Source organism: Cherax quadricarinatus, chromosome 83 (genome assembly GCF_038502225.1).
Source record: "Cherax quadricarinatus isolate ZL_2023a chromosome 83, ASM3850222v1, whole genome shotgun sequence".
NCBI lineage: Eukaryota > Metazoa > Arthropoda > Malacostraca > Decapoda > Parastacidae > Cherax > Cherax quadricarinatus.
The window spans coordinates 3506285-3528069 of NC_091374.1; the positions used below are offsets into that span (position 1 = coordinate 3506285).

General features: G+C 37.7%; 1 protein-coding gene across 13 annotated transcripts in view; it reads right to left on the bottom strand.

Moving 5' to 3' along the window:
• The window catches only part of Adk2 (Adenosine kinase 2), a 97100-nt gene that overhangs the window by 21191 nt on the left and 54124 nt on the right, over positions 1 to 21785 (bottom strand). For 9 of the 13 annotated variants that reach the window (XM_070102716.1, XM_070102711.1, XM_070102709.1 and 6 more), the window contains 3 exons: positions 10325 to 10532; positions 8238 to 8373; positions 589 to 734 (listed from right to left, as the gene is read on the bottom strand). In XM_070102716.1, the coding sequence (XP_069958817.1) occupies positions 589 to 734; positions 8238 to 8373; positions 10325 to 10532 (490 nt within the window). Of the gene's footprint in view, positions 1 to 588; positions 735 to 8237; positions 8374 to 10324; positions 10533 to 13367; positions 13491 to 14690; positions 14817 to 20480; positions 20573 to 21785 lie in introns of those variants that run through there. The other 4 variants (XM_070102720.1, XM_070102721.1, XM_070102719.1 and 1 more) reach the window with 3 other exon arrangements.

Consider the following 21785-nt stretch of genomic DNA (forward strand, 5'->3'; position numbering starts at 1 on the left):
GACATGCAGTGACAAAAACAGTGCACAGAGAATAGACTACTAAGATTTCATAGTAGAGAAAAGAGAGGAAGTGGCAAAAAGGAAATTGAAAAGAGTAAGAAAAATAGAGATAATTAATGTCTCTAAGTGGTTACGATTATAATCATTCAAGAGATACAAATGTTTAGCGTGTGCTCCATAAAGGGTCTACTCGGTAAACAGTGACCTTCAAAATATATCTAGTGATCTTAATTCACTATGGACAAAGTTAGAATAACTCGTTTATTAGTACAATTAAAGGCTTCACATTCACTTAAAAATACAGATGTGTAATGGGGAGGAATCTAGAAAAAATATGTTGATAAATAAACCCCATCACAAGTATAAACCTTGAGCAATGGAGGCAAATGCAAATTAATAGGAATAGCCCCCTTTAAAAAAATTTTCACCACTTTTAATATATAAAAATTTTCTTTTCAGAATACAACACAAACCACTTAATTGAATGAAATAACGGGTACACATTTTTTGATAACCAAATTTAATTTAAATGTATTTTTTCTTCAGATTAAGGCCATAAAGATGAAGACAATTTTGAGCGTAACTTACAGAGATGTAATAAAATCTGGCCTTTTCCATTAAGGCCCAGTTCTCGGGAATTTCCAAGTGGGACTGGGCAAAATGATTGGCTGCGGCAAGGTTAGCTACAAGTGATCTGCACATCCCATTCTTTGTCACTACAACAGCACAAGTTCCTGCGAGAAAGGATCAAGTTGGAGAACTAGTGGTTTGTCTGGAAGCTTAAGTCGAACTAGAAATAAGTATAAATAATTAGATACCATTTAACAGAAGCAAATTTAAGCAACTCAGTTTACTAGGGAGAAAGGAGTGAAAACTACAATAGATAAGGAATAAAAGATTAATGTAATAAGATTTTATAAACCAAGCGTGTTCACAGGCATTCTGGTTTAATAAGAGTTCTTATCAAAATAAGGTACAACACCTTTGTATTTGAAAAGCAAAACTTAAGGACATGCAATGAACAACGTATGTAGGGGGAAATGCAAGGAGATATTTGAAATTAGGAACAAATTGAAGGAGAAACTGTTTAACAGCTATCTAAGAGAAAAATCCTACAAAGAGATGGAATATGTTTCTTAATGTTAGAATACTAAGCACTTAAATCCATATATAATAAGCTGTGATTTAGATAATAAGCAGTGGCCCATTCACAATTTCACTAGTATTTTATTATCACATCTGAAAACCCTAAAATAATTTTTTTTTTAATTTGTGCCTTACCTCTTCTTTTATTGGTTCCAGTTTACTTGATGACTAGATACTTACCTCTTCTTAAAAGTAATTCCTTATTGCAATACAAAATCTCCCATTTTAAAGTCATAGGAAGCTCTTCTTGGGTCTCTCCAATCTTAACTACATTACCACTACCCACATCATTCAGTGCAAGGGTGAAAGAGTATTCCCTCTAATCTATAAACAGTCCAGATATTATTCCTAGCACCTCTGTCCACTTTATATGAAATCTTTTCAATATATCTTCAGTGTTGAATGATGAAAGTTTTTTTCTTTATTTTTGAGTTTTTCTTTCTTTTTGGGTCACTATGCCTCGGTGGGAAACGGCCAACATTTAAAAAAAAAAAAAACTTTAAAAGTGCTTTGTTATGCCTCTTTTTGACAAAAGCAATGAAAAACATTTGAATGTTACCAATTCAATGATTTGTCATCCATACAATGGTTCCTAGATTTCTTCATAGTATAATAAACTTTCTGCTTCTAACAGTGATACAAATGGCATTGCCATTAAATTTACATCAGATTCTATTTGACTTTGACCATTTCCCTAGAAAATAATTCATGTTTTATGACAGAGTGCACTGAAAGTAAAAAAAAAAAAAAAGACAACAGAAAAGCCAATACAGTAAGCCCTCCACTTATAATGTAAATGCATTCCTGTAAAATTTTTTAAAGTTGACTGTTTACAATTGTGAACGTATTTTCCTATAGACACCCATGTTATAATCAAAGATGCATTCCTGAGCCATAATATTCTAGATCTAAATTCATCAGAATATTTACCCAAACTTTTACAATCACTATTCTTCCTTTTCACATACTGGTAAACACTTCCAGCAAGCGTGCGTGAGCGTGTTAGATAGGAGTGAATGGAGACGAATGGTACTTGGGACCTGACGATCTGTTGGAGTGTGAGCAGGGTAATATTTAGTGAAGGGATTCAGGGAAACCGGTTATTTTCATATAGTCGGACTTGAGTCCTGGAAATGGGAAGTACAATGCCTGCACTTTAAAGGAGGGGTTTGGGATATTGGCAGTTTGGAGGGATATGTTGTGTATCTTTATACGTATATGCTTCTAAACTGTTGTATTCTGAGCACCTCTGCAAAAGCAGTGATAATGTGTGAGTGTGGTGAAAGTGTTGAATGATGATGAAAGTATTTTCTTTTTTGGGGATTTTTTCTTTTTTGGGTCACCCTGCCTCGGTGGGAGACGGCCAACTTGTTGAAAAAAAAAAAAAAATGTGTAAAGGTAGAAAGCTGAAAGTGAACATAGATAAGAGAAAGGTGATGAGGGTATCAAATGATTTAGATAAAGAAAAACTGGATATCACATTGGAGAGAGGGAGTACGGAAGTTGTAAATGTTTTCAGATACAGTGGACCCCCGCTTAACGATCACCTCCAAATGCGACCTATTATGTAAGTGTATTTATGTAAGTGCGTTTGTACGTGTATGTTTGGGGGTCTGAAATGGACTAATCTACTTCACAATATTCCTTATGGGAAAAAATTCGGTCAGTACTGGCACCTGAACATACTACTGGAAGGAAAAAAGTTCGTTAACCGGGGGTCCACTGTATTTGGGAGTTGACGTGTCAGCGGATGGATTTATGAAGGATGAGGTTAACCATAGAATAGATGAAGGAAAAAAGGTGAGTGGTGCATTGAGGTATATGTGGAGACAAATAACATTATCTATGGAGGCAAAGAAGGGAATGTATGAAATTTATACTGGTACCAACCACTCTTATATGGGTGTGAAGCTTGGGTTGCAAATGCTGCAGCAAAGAGGCGGTTGGAGGCAGTGGAGATGTCCTGCTTAAGGGCAATGTGTGGTGTAAATATTATGCAGAGAATTTGGAGTGTGGAAATTAGGAGGTGTGGAGTTAATAAAAGTATTAGTCAGAGGGCTGAAGAGGGGTTGAGGTGGTTTGGTCATTTAGAGAGAATGGATCAAAGTAGAATGACATGGAGAGCGTATAAATCTGTAGGGGAAAGAAGACAGGGTAGGGGGTCGTCCTCAAAGAGGTTGGAGGGAGGGAGTAAAGGAGGTTTTGTGGGCAAGTGGCTTGGACTTCCAGCAAGCGTGTGTGAGTGTGTTAGATAGGAGTTAATGGAGACAAATGGTTTTTGGAACCTGATGAGCTGTTGGAGTGTGAGCAGGGTAATATTTAGTGAAGGGATTCAGGGAAACTGGCTATTTTTATATAGCCGGACTTGAGTATTGGAAATGGGAAGTACTATGCCTGCACTTTGAAGGAGGGGTTTGGGATATTGGCAGTTTGGAGGGATTTGTTATTTATCTTTATATATGCTTCTAAACTGTTGTATCTGAGCGCCTCTGCAAAGACAGCGATTATGTATGAGTGAGGTGAAAGTGTTGAATGATGAAAGTATTTTCTTTTTGGGGATTTTCTTTCTTTTTGGGTCACCCTGCCTCAGTGGGAGATGGCCAACTTGTTGAAAAAAAAGAAGTGAGCTACTATACAGGCAGTAGATGGACTGCCTGCCACTCTCTCATTGTCAATGTCCTGTTCACTCTCTTACTCTCTCACATTTTATCTAACACAGTACTCTTTATATATGCTAATCATTTCCTCACCTTGTTTTTGTGTGTGTGTGTATGTGTTTACCCATGACTAGTTTCAAGGGCTCTTCTACCCCATACAGCTGGCCTGAGGCTGGCCTTTCCCTGTTAATTGCCTTGTCAACCAGACTGTTTGTGCTAGAAGCTCATGCTCCCATATAGCTCTCAAATCCCAGCTAATCCTGCACTTAGTCATGCTTAAGAAATAGGTTGACATGTGTAAGAATCAACAACTGGACTGTCTCCCTTTCTTTCTCACTCTCCTATGCACTTTCACACTTTTACAAAATATCTAATTCAAGATTCATTACATATACTCACCACTCCCTCATTGTTATGGTGAGGGTTAATATGCTTGGGTATATAATGTAAGGTAGTTGCAAGGATAACCATATGAGGGAGGGTGAGGAGCAAGGTCCTGCTGTTCTGAACTTCACCCACTAAACAAGTCCAGTACATAAGCAGCAGCAGCAGAAGTAACCACAAAACACATAATTGTTTAACTTACAATTCTTAACCAATTTAAAAAAAAATGCACATGCATCATAAAAAGAACATACACAACATAATTTTGGTAAAAAGTTAACCGTGAAAAAATATTTATAATTCAAGCTTTAAGGAATTTTTAAATATTAAATACCATATTTAGTGCTTGACTAATGTCTACCAAACAAAAGTGAGCTCTATATACATGCATAAAATGAATATAAACTATGAATGCATCTGGCAATATCAAAAGTGAAGAACATTGTAAGTCAAAACATCATGAGTGGAAACCTACTGTATTATGTATCAGCATCAAATACATAATTATATAAATTACTTGCCAGATATTTGACCTTTGCATCTTTGAATAAACATAGGAGGGAAATCCTTGGAAAATAGTACAGCAAAACGAGCCACAGCAGGCACAGTTAAGGGGCATGTGAGTGCCCCTGTCTTCTAATAACACGTTCATTTTTTCACTATAATCTACTTTGTCGATAATTACTTTCACATTTGCTTTGTCTATTTTCATAAGGTGAAGTCTAGGATCTCTCCTTAATTCATGGTATGACTTAACAAATCTTTGAGGACAATTGTGTTCCACAGGTCTGAGTTCTGCTCAAATCTGTACAACCAGATCCACCTAGTGGAATTGAGCTCTGCTCAGACCTGTGCAACACAATTGTCCTCAAAGATTTGTTAAGTCATACTATGAATTAAGGAAAGATCCTAGACTTCACTTTATGAAAGCAGACAAAGCAAATGTAATAATAATTATGGACAAGGTAGATTATAGTGAAAAAATGAACATGTTATTAAGAGAAGGGAAAACTCACGTGCCCCCCTAACAGATCAAAAAAATTGGCAAGAGTGCCACCAATACGAGAGGATTGGCGTTTTGCAGTCATCTGTCTATCTTCTAACATTCCTTACTTGAGCTATCAAACTTGCCAGTGAATACCTAAATAACCATTGTCAATTACCTGCTACTCTTATCATTTAAATGTGTAACTCTGAAAAGTAATGGAATGCTTTTTGCTGTAATGTCGGCACACTTTTGGCGAGACAGTGATAGAGTGAGTTCAGTTAGGAAAGGTTTATCAGAAAACAGGACAAGTGTTTCCTGATGCAGGCCTTAGTCATATGATGACCTGCAGCTGGAGCTTTTGGTCACCTGACTGAGGCCTTTCACTGGCTTACCAGTCCAACCCTTTAAAAATTACGGCTATAATTTTTACAGTGGACCGTCCCTTTTCGTCAATCTCTGTTATCGCCGATCTGTTTTTGCTGACTTTTTTCATCAAAATATTGGCTCTGTTTCCGTTGATTTCCTCCGTTTTCATCAATGGTACGAAACCTGTCCGGTGCCCAGCGCGCAGACAAAGCTGCCTCCCACACGCATTCTCAGGCAGTGTCGCGTTGCTTCTCGGTGAGTGAACATATCCTGCGAGGTCATATGAAACATTTCATAATAATCCATTGTTTTTGGCACTTGTTTATTGTGTCTGACTGCTAAATAAGCTACTATGGGCCCAAAGAAAGCTCCTAGTACCAGTCCTTTGGTAAATAAAGAAATCGTAGAAAAGTGAAGGAGGAAGAGAGAGGGAAGAACGTGCCTTCTTCAGCAATTCAGTGATTCAACAATATGTACGATACTAAAGCAGCATGAGTCGATAAAGGCTATAGCGCCAGCCAGCAATAAAGTGTAGCATTAACAGTGTAGCAAGTAAGTTAAGCAATTAATTGACAGAAAAAGGACAACACAAACCTAACTCCTCCAATGCTATTGGAGTTATATAGGGCTCCTGACAAGACTGCCACCCTCCACCATGTACGGCTTATGCTCTCAGTGGCCCTATATACCCAACAACAACAATAGAACAGCACTAGTGACATACATAATGACTTATTTTATTCATTCTAGAGTATATGTCATGTTTCTACGTTACTGATATTGTTTATTATGTCATATTACTTGAAGTGTGACAGATAAATAAGCCGTAGAGTTAATATTAGTGTCACACTGAAGCATACTGTCCTGTCTCCAACAATAAACTCAGCCTCCCTCTCCCCTCCACACCATCTGCCCTACACTAACAAGAGTCTTCAATAAAGGTAAGTGTGATGTTAACCCTTTCAGGGTTAACATCACACTTACTTAGTGCTTTATATTTGTCATTCTTTTCTGCATGTAAATCTATATTTAAGCTAGGGAAGTGGCTAGGAAAGTGACCCCAGATAAGGACTTGGTACCTAGAGTCCTTATGGAGGGGGATTCCCCTTCCAAACAATAACCTCTCTTCCCCCTCCCCTCCTCCCTGTCTTCCATCCATTAACAACAGCCTTCAATAAAGGTAAGTGTCATGTTGAATGTTCATTCTTTTGTGCATGTAAATCTATCTTTAAAGTAAAAAAAAAAAAAAAAAATTTGTTAATGCTTCTCGGTGTCTGGAACGGATTAATTGGATTTACATTATTTCTTATGGGGAAAATGGTTTCTGTTTTTGCCGATCGCTCTGGAACAGATTAAACACGAAAACCGAGGGTCCACTGTACAAGATTTCAGGTGTATCTTCCTACTTCTACTTATACTTAGGTCACACTGCACATGCATAGACAAGCATATAGTATATACACATGCCTCTATGGGTTTTCTTCGATTTCCTTACTAGGTCTTCTTCTTTATTTCCTTCATGGTGAAGTGGAACAGAATTCTTTCTCCGTGAGCTATGCATGTCGTAAGAGGCGATTACAATGCCAGGAGCAAGGGGCTAGTAACCTCCTTCTCCTGTATATAATTATTAAATTTAAAAGGAGAAACTTTTGTTTTTCCTTTTGGCCCACACTGCTTCAGTGGGATACAGCTGGTTTGTTGCAAGAATAATAATTCCTCTTTCAACAAACTGGCCATATCCCTCCAAGGGTATAATTATAACCATTAATTATAATAGTAAAGTATTTCTCTCTCAGGTCACCCTACCTCAGGAGAGACAGGTGGTGTGTAAAAGAAATAAAAACTGCATACATAACTCCTTAATTCTTCATCCCTCTGGTTCTCCTTTAAAAAATAACTGACCATAATTTTTAAAGGGGTGGACTGGTAAGCCGGCAGAAGGCCTCGGTCAGATGACCAAAAGCTCCACTAGGGGTCATTATATGACTAAGACCAGTGTCAGGAAACAATTGTCCTGTTTCCTGACAAACCTTACTTAACCTCCCCTTTAAAATATCTTCCAATTTTAATAACAGCACAAGGTACAGGTATTTTTTATTCATTAATTTGGACTCTACTTCCATTTTAAAGACACTCATCTTACCTACCAGTATTTCGGTTAATGCTGTTTTATTACAGAGTATTATGTTGCATTTTTTTTCCATATCCATTACAATCCTAACTACTTTTTTAATACTGTACCAAGTCCTAGATATCCACCCCATCATCTAGGTTAAATCTATGTAATTAAATAATTTACAACCAACCCACAACTTAGAGAAAACTTTAACTAACATTTCCATCCATCCTGAACCATTACAATATCAATTCACAACTAAATAAAGTCGTGAATCGCTAATGTTCTGGGATGGACCAAAATGCCATTTAAAGTTTCTTTTATAAATTATGGGTTGGCTAAGAACCATTCCAGCCAAGGTAATGTGACTATATGTGCCAGGTGACCAGTAAAACATGATCTTTGCTACTCTGACTCTGTCTCAGTGACAGTCCACAGCACTGTTATAACTTCTGACCAGAAGTATTATTTTCACTGCATGAGCAAATAAACACAGTACTGTGCAGAGAACTGTACTTGGTGAGACCCCAGGTGTCTTCCTGATGGAGGATGCACAATAAGCACATCTGGTATAACTAACCAGTAGGATGATTATCTTGCTTCTGGTAGCGAACAAGCACCCCTGCTTCTTTTGCTTTCTTCTCTAAAGTTTCGCTGAACTCGTCTTTACCAACTGACCCCATAAATGTGGCACAATATGGCTTTCCAACTATCCACTGAAAAAAAAAAGAAAAAATATTAAGATTTAGAGTTTATGGCTGATTGTGAATCTACAATACTGTATCTGTAACAATATCAAATGTGACCTACCCAATCACATGCCTAAAGTACTGTATATATCTTCTCCTTTCAACAAACAGGCCATATACCACTGAGGCAGGACTGTATATGTATAAAAAAGAATCAGTTTCAATGGTCAACAGACAATAGAAGTATATATACTGGGCATAAACTATGTATATTCTTGATTTAGGGAGTATAATGTCTATGTTGAATGATGTTGAATAATGATGAAAGTATTTTCTTTTTGGGGATTTTCTTTCTTTTTTGGGTCACCCTGCCTCGGTGGGAGACAGCCGACTTGTTGAAAAAAAAAAAAAATGTCTACGTAAAGACTCATGTTATCTCACAACCACACATCATTCTAACTTCATTATATATATACAGTGGACCCCCGGTTAACGATATTTTTTCACTCCGGAAGTATGTTCAGGTGCCAGTACTGACCGAATTTGTTCCCCTAAGGAATATTGTGAAGTAGATTAGTCCATTTCAGACCCCCAAACATACACGTACAAACGCACTTACATAAATATACATAATTGGTCGCATTGGGAGGTGATCGTTAAGCGGGGGTCCACTGTATGTGTATTCTCTAAACATACAACAAATTTTTGTTTTCAATACTTCATTAGTTTACTTATTTCTCTCTTTATCATAACAGGCTACTATATATCAGTTTTAAAGCATGATTTCTGTCAAATTTGAATGTTAATATTTCAGTGTAAATTTACATCTATTCATATTTTGGATAAAAAATAATCTTAGGAGTATCATCCAAAGATCAGATTCCATCACTAGAATTTATTTCTCATTTGTTTGTTAATACAGTACTGTAGGACCCCCATACATTCTAAGCCCAACCATGGATACCCGAAACCGAGGATAGTATTGAACCTTATATTTAAGCAACTTTTTGTTTACATACCTACAATAAAGTTGTAATTGATAAATTACGTACAATAAGTCAAGAATTAGCAGTTTTTCACTGATGGGAAGCACTTCACAACTTCTTTTAGGCTTTCAAGAATTATCAACATCACTACTTTTGCACTTTGGTTTCATTATTAGGCAAAATTAAGGGTTATTTTCAGGTCAGGGTAAACCCTGGATAACTGAAGCAAGGAAACTGGACCTGCAGATACAGTGGTCCTAATGTATATGTGCTCCTATTCCTGACTAGGGAGAGTAAAAAAGCCCCAGGAGATTTTAAAGGATTAGAGGCCCATCAACAAGCCATTCGCTTTGCAGTACAAAACTGTACAGTATCTCTGTTCTTTTATATCATTAATTAATGTAGTACGTATTTAAATTACTGTTCTTCTCTGTCGTTATATTAATGGGGAGGCACCAATACGCTTAATGAATGTCGCGTATCCAGTATTAAGTGAAATCATCAACTATTCACCTAGGTAGTAGGTTGGTAGACAGCAGCCGCCCAGGGAGGTACTACCGTCCTGCCAAGTGAGTGTAAAACGAAAGCCTGTAATTGTTTTACATGATGGTAGGATTGCTGGTGTTTTTTGTCTGTCTCATAAACATGCAAGATTTCAGGTATGTCTTGCTACTTCTACTTACACTTAGGTCACACTACACATACATGTACAAGCATATATATACACACACCCCTCTGGGTTTTCTTCTATTTTCTTTCTACTTCTTGTTCATTTCTTCTTATCTCCATGGGGAAGTGGAACAGAATTCTTCCTCCGTAAGCTATGCGTGTTGTAAGAGGCGACTAAAACGCTGGGAGCAAGGGGCTAGTAACCCCTTCTCCTGTATATATTACTAAATTTAAAACGAGAAACTTTTGTTTCTCTTTTTAGACCACCCCACCTCAGTGGGATACAGCTGGTGCGTTGAAAGAAAGAAAGATCAATTACTCACTTGAGCAACGCGCATGGTGTTTTGAGTGGCTCCGCCAGCAATGTATTCCACATTGTCCATGCTCGCCATTTCTTTGTACATTGATTGGTGCTTCGCCTCGGCAAGGATCGCATTGTTCGGCTCCAGTCCATATTTTTCAAGGAAGTCTTCTTTGGTAATTGCACAAATATCTAACAAAGGATTGCCCATTCCAAAAAGTATACCCTCCCTGAAAAAATAAAGAAATTTTGCCAATTTAGATAATGAGCTGAAAAAAATAGAAATTAGATACAGGTTAGTTGAATGTGAATACTTCAACTGAAAAGAAAAACCGTATGAATTAAAAAGAAAAGACCCTTTGAAATCTGCACATTTCACCGAGTGAATGAAGAACAAAAAGACGCAATACCGTGACTGGAATATTACACAAATAACCCACACACAGGCGAGAGAAGCTTACGATGCCATTTCAGTCCGACCTGGGCCATTTACAAGTTGCACTAAATATTTTGTCACTACAATACAAATTCATTTTACCCTCAAAGATGATGATCAAGGCACGTGCAACAGTTAGGTATCTTTACTGTTAAAACGTTTGGTCTACACACTGTGTAGGCAAAACGTTTCACATGTGTTTTAATTATCAACTTGTCAGTATTTTATAACATTTTCAACACAGCCCTCAATGGCACTTTTAAGGGTTAATCTGAAAATAGGGAAGATAGCTCTTCAACATTATCATGTCTAGCGAAGGCTGAGAGTAATGAGTATACCTCGATGACTAATAGTAAAGGAGGAGACATAACCACACAATTATAAAAAGCTATAAAAGAACAGATAAGGAAGATTTTTTAACAACAGATAACACAAGGTAGTAATTGTAACAATTATATTAATAAATAATAATCTTTATTTCTACAAGTACATGATACAGCTTATACAGACATAGGTGACATCAGTGACATACTATATAGACAGTTCCTTGTTATGCAAAGCATTTCTGGCACCTTAGGTTAATTTTGTCCCCAGGATGCGACCCATGCCAGTCAGTTAACACCCAGGTACCTACTTGCTGCTAGGTGAACAGGGGCAGCAGGTGTTTTAAGGAAACATGCCCCAATGTATCCACCCGTACCAGGGATTGAACCGCAGACCTCAATGTGTTAGCTAAGTAAGTGCGCCACCAACCAAGCTACAGAGCACCATGATAATTATAACAACAGAGAACAAGAGGCAATAACTAACAACAGAGAACAAGAGGCAATAACTAACAACAGAAAACAAGAGGCAATAACTAACAACAGAGAACAAGAGGCAATAACTAACAACAGAGAACAAGAGGCAATAACTAACAACAGAGAACAAGAGGCAATAACTAACAACAGAGAACAAGAGGCAATAACTAACAATAGAGAACAAGAGGCAATAACTAACAATAGAGAACAAGAGGCAATAACTAACAATAGAGAACAAGAGGCAATAACTAACAATAGAGAACAAGAGGCAATAACTAACAATAGAGAACAAGAGGCAATAACTAACAACAGAGAACAAGAGGCAATAACTAACAACAGAGAACAATAGGCAATAACTAACAACAGAGAACAAGAGGCAATAACTAACAACAGAGAACAAGAGGCAATAACTAACAACAGAGAACAAGAGGCAATAACTAACAACAGAGAACAAGAGGCAATAACTAACAACAGAGAACAAGAGGCAATAACTAACAACAGAGAACAAGAGGCAATAACTAACAACAGAGAACAAGAGGCAATAACTAACAACAGAGAACAAGAGGCAATAACTAACAATAGAGAACAAGAGGCAATAACTAACAACAGAGAACAAGAGGCAATAACTAACAACAGAGAACAAGAGGCAATAACTAACAACAGAGAACAAGAGGCAATAACTAACAACAGAGAACAAGAGGCAATAACTAACAACAGAGAACAAGAGGCAATAACTAACAACAGAGAACAAGAGGCAATAACTAACAACAGAGAACAAGAGGCAATAGCTAACAACAGAGAACAAGAGGCAATAACTAACAACAGAGAACAAGAGGCAATAGCTAACAACAGAGAACAAGAGGCAATAACTAACAATAGAGAACAAGAGGCAATAACTAACAACAGAGAACAAGAGGCAATAACTAACAACAGAGAACATGAGGCAATAACTAACAACAGAGAACAAGAGGCAATAACTAACAACAGAGAACAAGAGGCAATAACTAACAACAGAGAACAAGAGGCAATAACTAACAACAGAGAACAAGAGGCAATAACTAACAACAGAGAACAAGAGGCAATAACTAACAACAGAGAACAATAGGCAATAACTAACAACAGAGAACAAGAGGCAATAACTAACAACAGAGAACAAGAGGCAATAACTAACAACAGAGAACAAGAGGCAATAACTAACAACAGAGAACAAGAGGCAATAACTAACAACAGAGAACGAGGTAATACAGCAGTCATAAACTAGAGATGCCAAAAGGACATCTGAGAAGTGTTCTTCACAAAACTGCAGCAGAATGACTGAATAACAAGCAAGAGAAGGTAGCAAGTGCTGGAACCACTGGAAAATTGATACAAATAGGTAATGATATTTAATTTCAAGTGGTGTGATTTTCCAGTCAAACATGAGAATTGTGCCCACAATGTATATATAAATAAATCTCTACTTCTACAGTTTGAAATCTAAACTGAATCATTATATATATTGTATCTGCATTGCGTATGACCTTTCACAAGACGTTATCGTCCGTGATAAGATAATAGTCGTGCTCTGACGTAATAATCTTTGTGATTATCAGTGCAAGTATTGAACCCCTAAATTTACCCTTAATACAATTAGCTTCATTCACTGTTAATGTGTTTGCTGTTTTAAAATTTACACATGCATGCACACTCAAATGTTTTTTTCGTAATACAGTGTACTGTATTATGATAAAATTACACATTTGATTAGGAAACTATCGCCAGGTTAGCATTTCTAATCTAAAAGTAATCAGTACAATCACCTACTGAATTTTACAGACACACAGACATACCTGTGACCAGTTTTAAGGTTCTTCTACCCTTGCAACCCAGTCCAAGGCCAGACTACCTTGTCAGTTGCTTGGTCAAATGGGATGGTGATGCTAATGTCCTCTCAGGCCTACACAGCCATCATAAACTAGGCTGATCAAACATTTGCAGTAGGTAGTGGCACTAAAACTTTATCCTGACTAAAATATTAAAACTTCAGCAAACCTCATTTACTTGATAAATAATACCAAACTACACGAATAACCTGCACACAGGAGAGAGAAGCTTACGATGACATTTTAGTCCAACTTGGACCATTTACAGTCACACTAACACACAAATGAGAGGGAGTCAGTGTATATAGGTGAACTGGAAATGGACAAGATCAAGAGAGGAAGGAAGAGAATAGCAGTAGTGGTAGTGGTAAGGCTGGAATGGGTAGCAGTAGTAGTTGTAGAAAGTAGGGAGAATAGTTTTAGTGAGACAAGAGATAGAAAGGAAAGTGAAAGGAGACAATAGTGGTAAAGCAACAGTAATAGGAATGGTAGTAATGGTAGAAGTGGTGGTGGTAGTAGTAGAAATGAGGTTAATCAAAAAAGCACTAAGTAAGCTTCTCTCTCCTAGTAAGTAAGTAAGTTTATTCAGGTATACACAAATACAGTTACATAGAATTATCATACATAGCAGCATATGTGTAGAGAACCTAGGATAACCCAAAAAAGTCAGACAGAGTGACTTATTTCCATTGGGGTCCTTTGGATGCATGTTATCTGTGTATTGTTCCAGTCACGGTATTGTGCCTTTTTGTTCAATACCAAAGTACTGTACATTCCATTCTATTTTATAATAAAATACAACACTACACAGAATTTGTTAGAAATTTTTAGTGGGGTAGTCAGAGACAGTCCTTCTACAAGGTTAATATTATACCTATACAAGGGTTCAGCAGTTACGTATAATATCTGTGCACCTCTAGAGAGATGGTGATAGTGTGAATGATGGTGAAACTATTTTCTTTTTTGGGTCACCCTGCTTTGGAGGAGACAGCCAGCATATTAAAAAAATCTGTAATTAAAAAAAAATATATAGATCTAGGCCTGAACCAAGTCTCCTAAACTGGAAAGAAAATACAATACACCATCTCATACTACATAGGTTATGCTTCCCAAAATTGACATGCCTTAAAATACCATTAAGGAAAAAAAAAAAAAAGATTACATTCCAGATACCTCCAAATTTGCCATGGAAAATTATTTTTACTATTGTAATAGGGAAAAATTACAACTGTACTAAGAAAAAATTACTATTATACTAAGTAAAAGTTACTATGGTACTGAATAAGTTACATTCTGGTCGTGCTTCTTGAAACAGAAGTGTAGAAAGGGTCGAGATGAGCCTACTGGGTTGAGGTAGATGGCTGTAGTTCTTGTGTTGATGTGGATGAAGAGTTGATGGACAAGCAGTTGCTGTCTATTACATGGGGAGGAATATAAGCCATCTCAAAATCAAACAATCACATTTTGCAGTTTTAATCCAAATCTGTACAAAAATAAATATTTACATACACTTTAGTCTTCCCTCAAAAAGTTTTGGTTATTTTAACACAAAAGCACCAACAAAGCTAACTAAAGAGCATTTTATCAGAACTTGGTACTGTATTTTATTTCCACTGTTTTCCATCATCTATCACCATTGTATGCTATACCATTTATGTGCAACACAATGTAAATTGCTCAATGATTACTCACATGGAGATAGAAACTCAAAACACTAACTAATCTATATATTTTGTCCCTCTTCACTAGATCAATTAATTTTCTGAATTTCTGTCCCCATGTGGGTTATTAATGAGCAATGACAAGTGTTCATTGCACTTTCTTTAGTTTTTTTTTTTTTTTTTCAACAAGTCTGCTGTCTCCCATCGAGGCAGGGTGACCCAAAAAAGAAAGAAAATCCCCAAAAAGAAAATACTTTCATCATCATTCAACACTTTCACCACACTCGAACATTATCACTGTTTTTGCAGAGGTGCTCAGAATACAACAGTTTAGAAGCATATACGTATAAAGATACACAACATATCCCTCCAAACTGCCAATATCCCAAACCCCTCCTTTAAAGTGCAGGCATTGTACTTCCCATTTCCAGGACTCAAGTCCGACTATATGAAAATAACCGGTTTCCCTAAATCCCTTCACTAAATATTACCCTGCTCACACTCCAACAGATCGTCAGGTCCCAAGTATCATTCGTCTCCATTCACTCCTATCTAACACGCTCATGCACGCTTGCTGGAAGTCCAAGCCCCTTGCCCACAAAACCTCCTTTACCCCCTCTCTCCAACCCTTTCGAGGACGACCCCTACCCCTCCTTCCTTCCCCTATAGATTTATATGCTTTCCATGTCATTCTACTTTGATCCATTCTCTCTAAATGACCAAACCACCTCAACAACCCCTCTTCTGACCACTAATACTTTTATTAACTCCACACCTTTTCCTAATTTCCACACTCCGAATTTTCTGCATAATATTTACACCACACATTGCCCTTAAACAGGACATCTCCACTGCCTCCAACCGTCTCCTCGCTGCTGCATTTACCACCCAAGCTTCACACCCATATAAGAGTGTTGGTACTACTATATTTTCATACATTCCCTTCTTTGCCTCCATAGATAACGTTTTTTGACTCCACATATACCTCAACGCACCACTCACCTTTTTTCCCTCATCAATTCTACGATTAACCTCATCCTTCATAAATCCATCCGCCGACACGTCAACTCCCAAGTATCTGAAAACATTCACTTCTTCCATACTCCTTCCCAATTTGATATCCAATTTTTCTTTATCTAAATCATTTGACACCCTCATCACCTTACTCTTTTCTATGTTCACTTTCAACTTTCTACCTTTACACACATTCTCAAACTCATCCACTAACCTTTGCAATTTTTCTTTAGAATCTCCCATAAGCACAGTATCATCAGCAAAAAGAAACTGTGTCAATTCTCATTTTGAATTTGATTCCCCAAAATTTAATCCCACCCCTCTCCTGAAACACCCTAGCATTTACTTCCTTTACAACCCCATCTATAAATATATTAAACAACCATGGTGACATTACACATCCCTGTCTAAGACCTACTTTTACTGGGAAGTAGTCTCCCTCTCTTCTACACACCCTAACCTGAGCCTCACTATCCTCATAAAAACTCTTTACAGCATTTAATAACTTACCAACTATTCCATATACTTGCAACATCTGCCACATTGCTCCTCTATCCACTCTATCATATGCCTTTTCTAAATCCATAAATGCAATAAAAACTTCCCTACCTTTATCTAAATACTGTTCACATATATGCTTCAATGTAAACACTTGATCTACACATCCCCTACCCACTCTGAAACCTCCTTGCTCATCCGCAATCCTACATTCTGTCTTACCTCTAATTCTTTCAATTATAACCCTACCGTACACTTTTCCTGGTATACTCAGTAAACTTATTCCTCTATAATTTTTACAGTCTCTTTTGTCCCCTTTCCCTTTATATAAAGGGACTATACATGCTCTCCGCCAATCCCTAGGTACCTTCCCCTCTTTCATACATTTATTAAACAAAAGTACCAACCACTCCAACACTATATCCCCCCCTGCTTTTAACATTTCTGTCATGATCCCATCAGTTCCAGCTGCTTTACCCCCTTTCATTTTATGTAATGCCTCACGTACCTCCCCCACACTTACATTCTGCTCTTCTTCACTCCTAAAAGATGGTATACCTCCCTGACCAGTGCATGAAATTACTGCCTCTGTTATACACAATGTAAATTCTTTAAACTATAATGGTACGTAAAGCATCTGCAATGACGAATATGACCAAAATAAATAATGTAGTATATCTATCTATCAATAACAAAAAGGCACAATATAGTGACTGGAACAATACACAAATAACCCACACATAGAAGAGGGGAGCTTACGATGACATTTCAGTCCAACTTGGATCATTTCCAAAGTCACACTAACTTTGTAAATGGTCCAAGTCGGACCAAAACATCATCGTAAGGGCTCCTCTCCTATGTGTGGGTTATTTGTGTATATCTATCTAAACTCATTTTGACACACGAGTACCGGTTAACACTATAATAATGATTATTCAGTCCTAAATAAATACCTGTGCAACAATCTTGACTCAAGAAAACAGTCTATCCTTCCCTTTCTTGGATCAAACCTAATTACACTGCCCATTCCCCTAGGTGCTATATGACCCATATGGGTTTAGTGCTTCCCTATGAATAATACCTAGAGAGAGTTTTGGGGATTAATGCCTCTGCAGCCTGGTCTGTGACCAGGCTGCAGTCACAGACCAAATGTACCTGAATACAGTGGACCCCCGCATAGCGAACTTAATCCGTGCAAGAGGGCTGGTCGTTATGCGAAATGTTCGCTATGCGAATTAATTTTCCCCATAAGAAATAATGGAAATAAAATTAATCCGTGCAAGACACCCAAAAGTATGAAAAAAAAAATTTTTTACCACAAAAAAATGTTAATTTTAGTACACACAAACTGAAAAAGGCATGCACAATTACATGACACTTACTTTTATTGAAGATCTGGTGATGATTGATGGGATGGGAGGAGGGGAGAGAGTGTGTTAGTGTTTAGAAGGGGAATCCCCTTCCATTAACACTTGAGGAGGCAAGTCCTTTTCCGGGGTTACTTCCCTTCTTCTTTTAATGCCACTAGGACCAGCTTCAGAGTCACTGGACTTCTTTCTGTCCATAGAGCTCTGTACCTCCCGTTCCTTTACGATTTGTCTAAAATGGGCCATAACATTGTCATTGAAATAGTCACCAGCACGCCTTGCAACAGCTGTGTCAGGGTGATTTTCATCCATAAAGGTTTGCAGTTCAACCCACTGTGCACACATTTCCTTAATTTTTGAAGTAGGCACAATGGATTCCACAACTGGCATAGGCTTCTCAGGGTTAGCCCCAAACCCTTCAAAATCTTTCTTAATTTCCATACTAATTCTCACCCTTTTTACCACAGGGTTGGCACTAGAAGCTTTCTTGGGGCCCATGGTCACTTATTTTCAACAAACAGAACCGAAAACACTGTAATAATACGAAATATTCCGAGTGTATGCTTGAATGTTACCGCGGAGGCTAGCTGGTAAACAATGGGACAGGCGGCACATGTGAGGCTGGCTGAGGCCGCACATTGGACGCGTCTCGGACGAAGTTCGCTGAGCGGGTTTTTGTCTACTATGCGGGGCAAAATTTTAGCGATCAAAGCGTTCGCTATGCGGAATGTTCGCTATGCAAGGCGTTCGCTATGCGGGGGTCCACTGTAATGCTAAAATAATAAACAAGAGTCAGGTACACACTATCAGTCTCCACAGGGCCAGGAGCTGTGACTTGACTCCTGCAACCACAAACAGGCGAGTACATTTACTATCCTCCAGAACACTGGATGACATCACAACTAAATTATTAATACCATTTATAAAAATAACACTGAACCTGTATGAATCCTTCAGCATTACAAAAATCACAATTGAAACTAATAAATGTTCTCATCTAATCATAAAAAGTCATACAACATTCTTACATACAGTATAACTATTAGGGAAAAATTACTGTATGATAAAAATGAGCAAAAAAAAAAATTTAACATATAAAAACTGGGTCTACTAAAAATTATACTGTCAAGAGTATTTAATGAACCATTATAAATGCCAAAATCTTTTTTTTTAACGTACTGCAAAACTTTTTTTTTTAATGTACTGTACATTCCATACTGTATTTACCATGACTATCACACTTAATGAATATTCACATAGCAATTTTGACAACAACAACAAAACACCTGGGTCCATTGCCCTGCATAACAACCAGTTCCTGTTATTAACGAGTGAATTCCAGGCTGTGGCCCCCACTAACTTAATTAATGACCACTTCTTCATACAATGAACTGATAATATTTATAAATACTCGTACTGTATATCACCTCAGAGGCATCAATAGAGAGAACTAAATTTGTTTTCTACATATACATACACACACACACTACAAAAATAGTTTATCCCCAAAGAGAGAGATAGAGAGAAAGTGTAGTCATGTCTATGAGAGAGCAGTGATGTTATATTTCATACTGTAACTTCTACCACTCCTTCCTTCACTCAGAAGAGGTATAGTCCGTTATAACACCGTCCCCCAGTTTATGGTACGAGTGCACAACACAGAAACTGTGGAAAATTATCAAAATATTGACAAGATATATTTCATGTCATTTTTATTACTGTTGGGTTGAAGGATTGCTTGCAACCAAGACAGTGCTATCAGGTGACATAGAATATATGAGCATAAGAATGAAGGAGAACTACAGTAGGCCTACTAGCCCATGCCAGGCAGGTTCTTCTCATATCCAACCATTCTCACTGATGCTGTACACTGGCATGCCCACTCATCAACACACAACCTCGCCTCTCTACCTGTCTTTCTAAGGTAGCACCTTGTCTCACTTTGCTACACATACTGTCCTCTGTTTTTAGTTGTCTCTGCATTAGGATTGAAAAAGCCATAAGTGGCAAAATGTCTTCTTCAATAAATGTCTTTGACTGTGCATGTGTCTTGTCCCCACATTCTGTTATAAACATACCCAGACTTGTACAACTTATTTTGTCTTGTGAAACTTATATCACCACTGCATGAAATCTCTTGATAAGTAACATTATACTCAGCCATTACTACATTAGCCCAGAAATTAAGAAGATAAGATTACTAGTCTGAGCAACACTTTGGGACCGGGTTATTGAACAAAAATAACGTTATCTTCCTCCATCCATTATCCATGACAGTCATTTTTTATCAACACAATACTGTACAGCACATCCGTCTCGCCAGCAGCATTCACTTAACCAGTTGCTCTTGCTGAGGTCAGACACCGAGCATCTACACAATATTGAGGTTGTGCTCTTGCTGAGGTCAGACACCGAGCATCTACACAATATTGAGGTTGTGCTCTTGCTGAGGTCAGACACCAAGCATCTACACAATATTGTGGTTGTGCTTGTTTAAGGTATCAGAAAATGAAGACAGCAATTTACATACTCGTGATTACCTGCATGAATGAAGTTCTGATGAACCCTGTAAAACTTTCACAGCAACATTCAGACTTCAAGCCACTAGAGCAGCCATTTTTCAGAGCCACATCTGCAAAGAACAAATTGGAACACCTACAGAAAATGCTCAAGAAGGTCAAGGAGACTTGTGTCACTTGCAATGAGCTATCAAACACTCTCAATCAAAACCTATCAATCACTCTACAGGAAGAAGGGAACATGCACATCAACCGAGCCAAGGAATCATCAATGACAACTGTGCCAAGTTTACAAAGTAGAGTAGAAAATATACTAAGGAGGAGCCCTCATAAGGAACAAAAGCTTCAGAAAAAGCTTCCTGGTATCCTGAGAATGGAAATGGAAATGGAAGAGAAATACACCAGCAAGAACTTGACCGAGTGTTCCTTCACTTGTCCCAATGGTAGGTGAAACTTGAGTAGTTCAATCTTGCACGCTGAAACATGCCTGTACCTCTTGTATATGCTGGTAGTAATGAACATCAGTATAACAGACCAGCATAGACAGAAGGAAACACATTATTATTATTATAATCAAGGGGGGAAGCGCTAAACCCAGAGGATTATACAGCGCCTGGGGGGGGGGGGTATGTGGAAGGCATTCAGGCTTAATTCGGGGAACTGGAGCACAGATCCAATTCCCTAAATCAAGAGCCCCTCACCAACATCAAGGAACCTTCCTTGAGGGGAGAAGGAAACACAGACCAGCATAGACAGAAGGAAATGGTAAAACTGGAGTTGTACATTCTGATCTTAGCTAAAGGCAGAAACATATTGTTCCATTTTCATTTTGTATTTTTTTTTCCTATTTCCACGTGGGTTTTTCGTCTGCCTTGTCATGCGACGAGTATTTCCAACAAAAGCCAGCTTTCAACTTCCGCTTTCTCTATATATATTGTAATCCTAAAAAAGCATTTGGTTTTCTTTAAGAATATGTGAAAAAACACTAATTTATAATTTTCAAGCAATGTTAATTGTAGCTGACTCAAGGAATTTAAATTAATAGTTACAAATTTTTTTAAGTTAACTCTGCTTTTCTAGCACATTATCATATCCACATAATGTCTTTTACTGCATTGCATTTTATGCTGATGTACTGTAACTAGGGACAGGTTCATGCACTAAACCCTCCATTTAATGGATTAATATTGAGGAGAGGGTGGCCAGGAATGACAATGGTGGAAAAATAGAGATAAGATTCTTTGGCTGTGATCATAACAATACATAACAAGTAAGCAATAGTTTTATCATTTCTGAACCGAGTGACCCAGCACACACTGTACCACA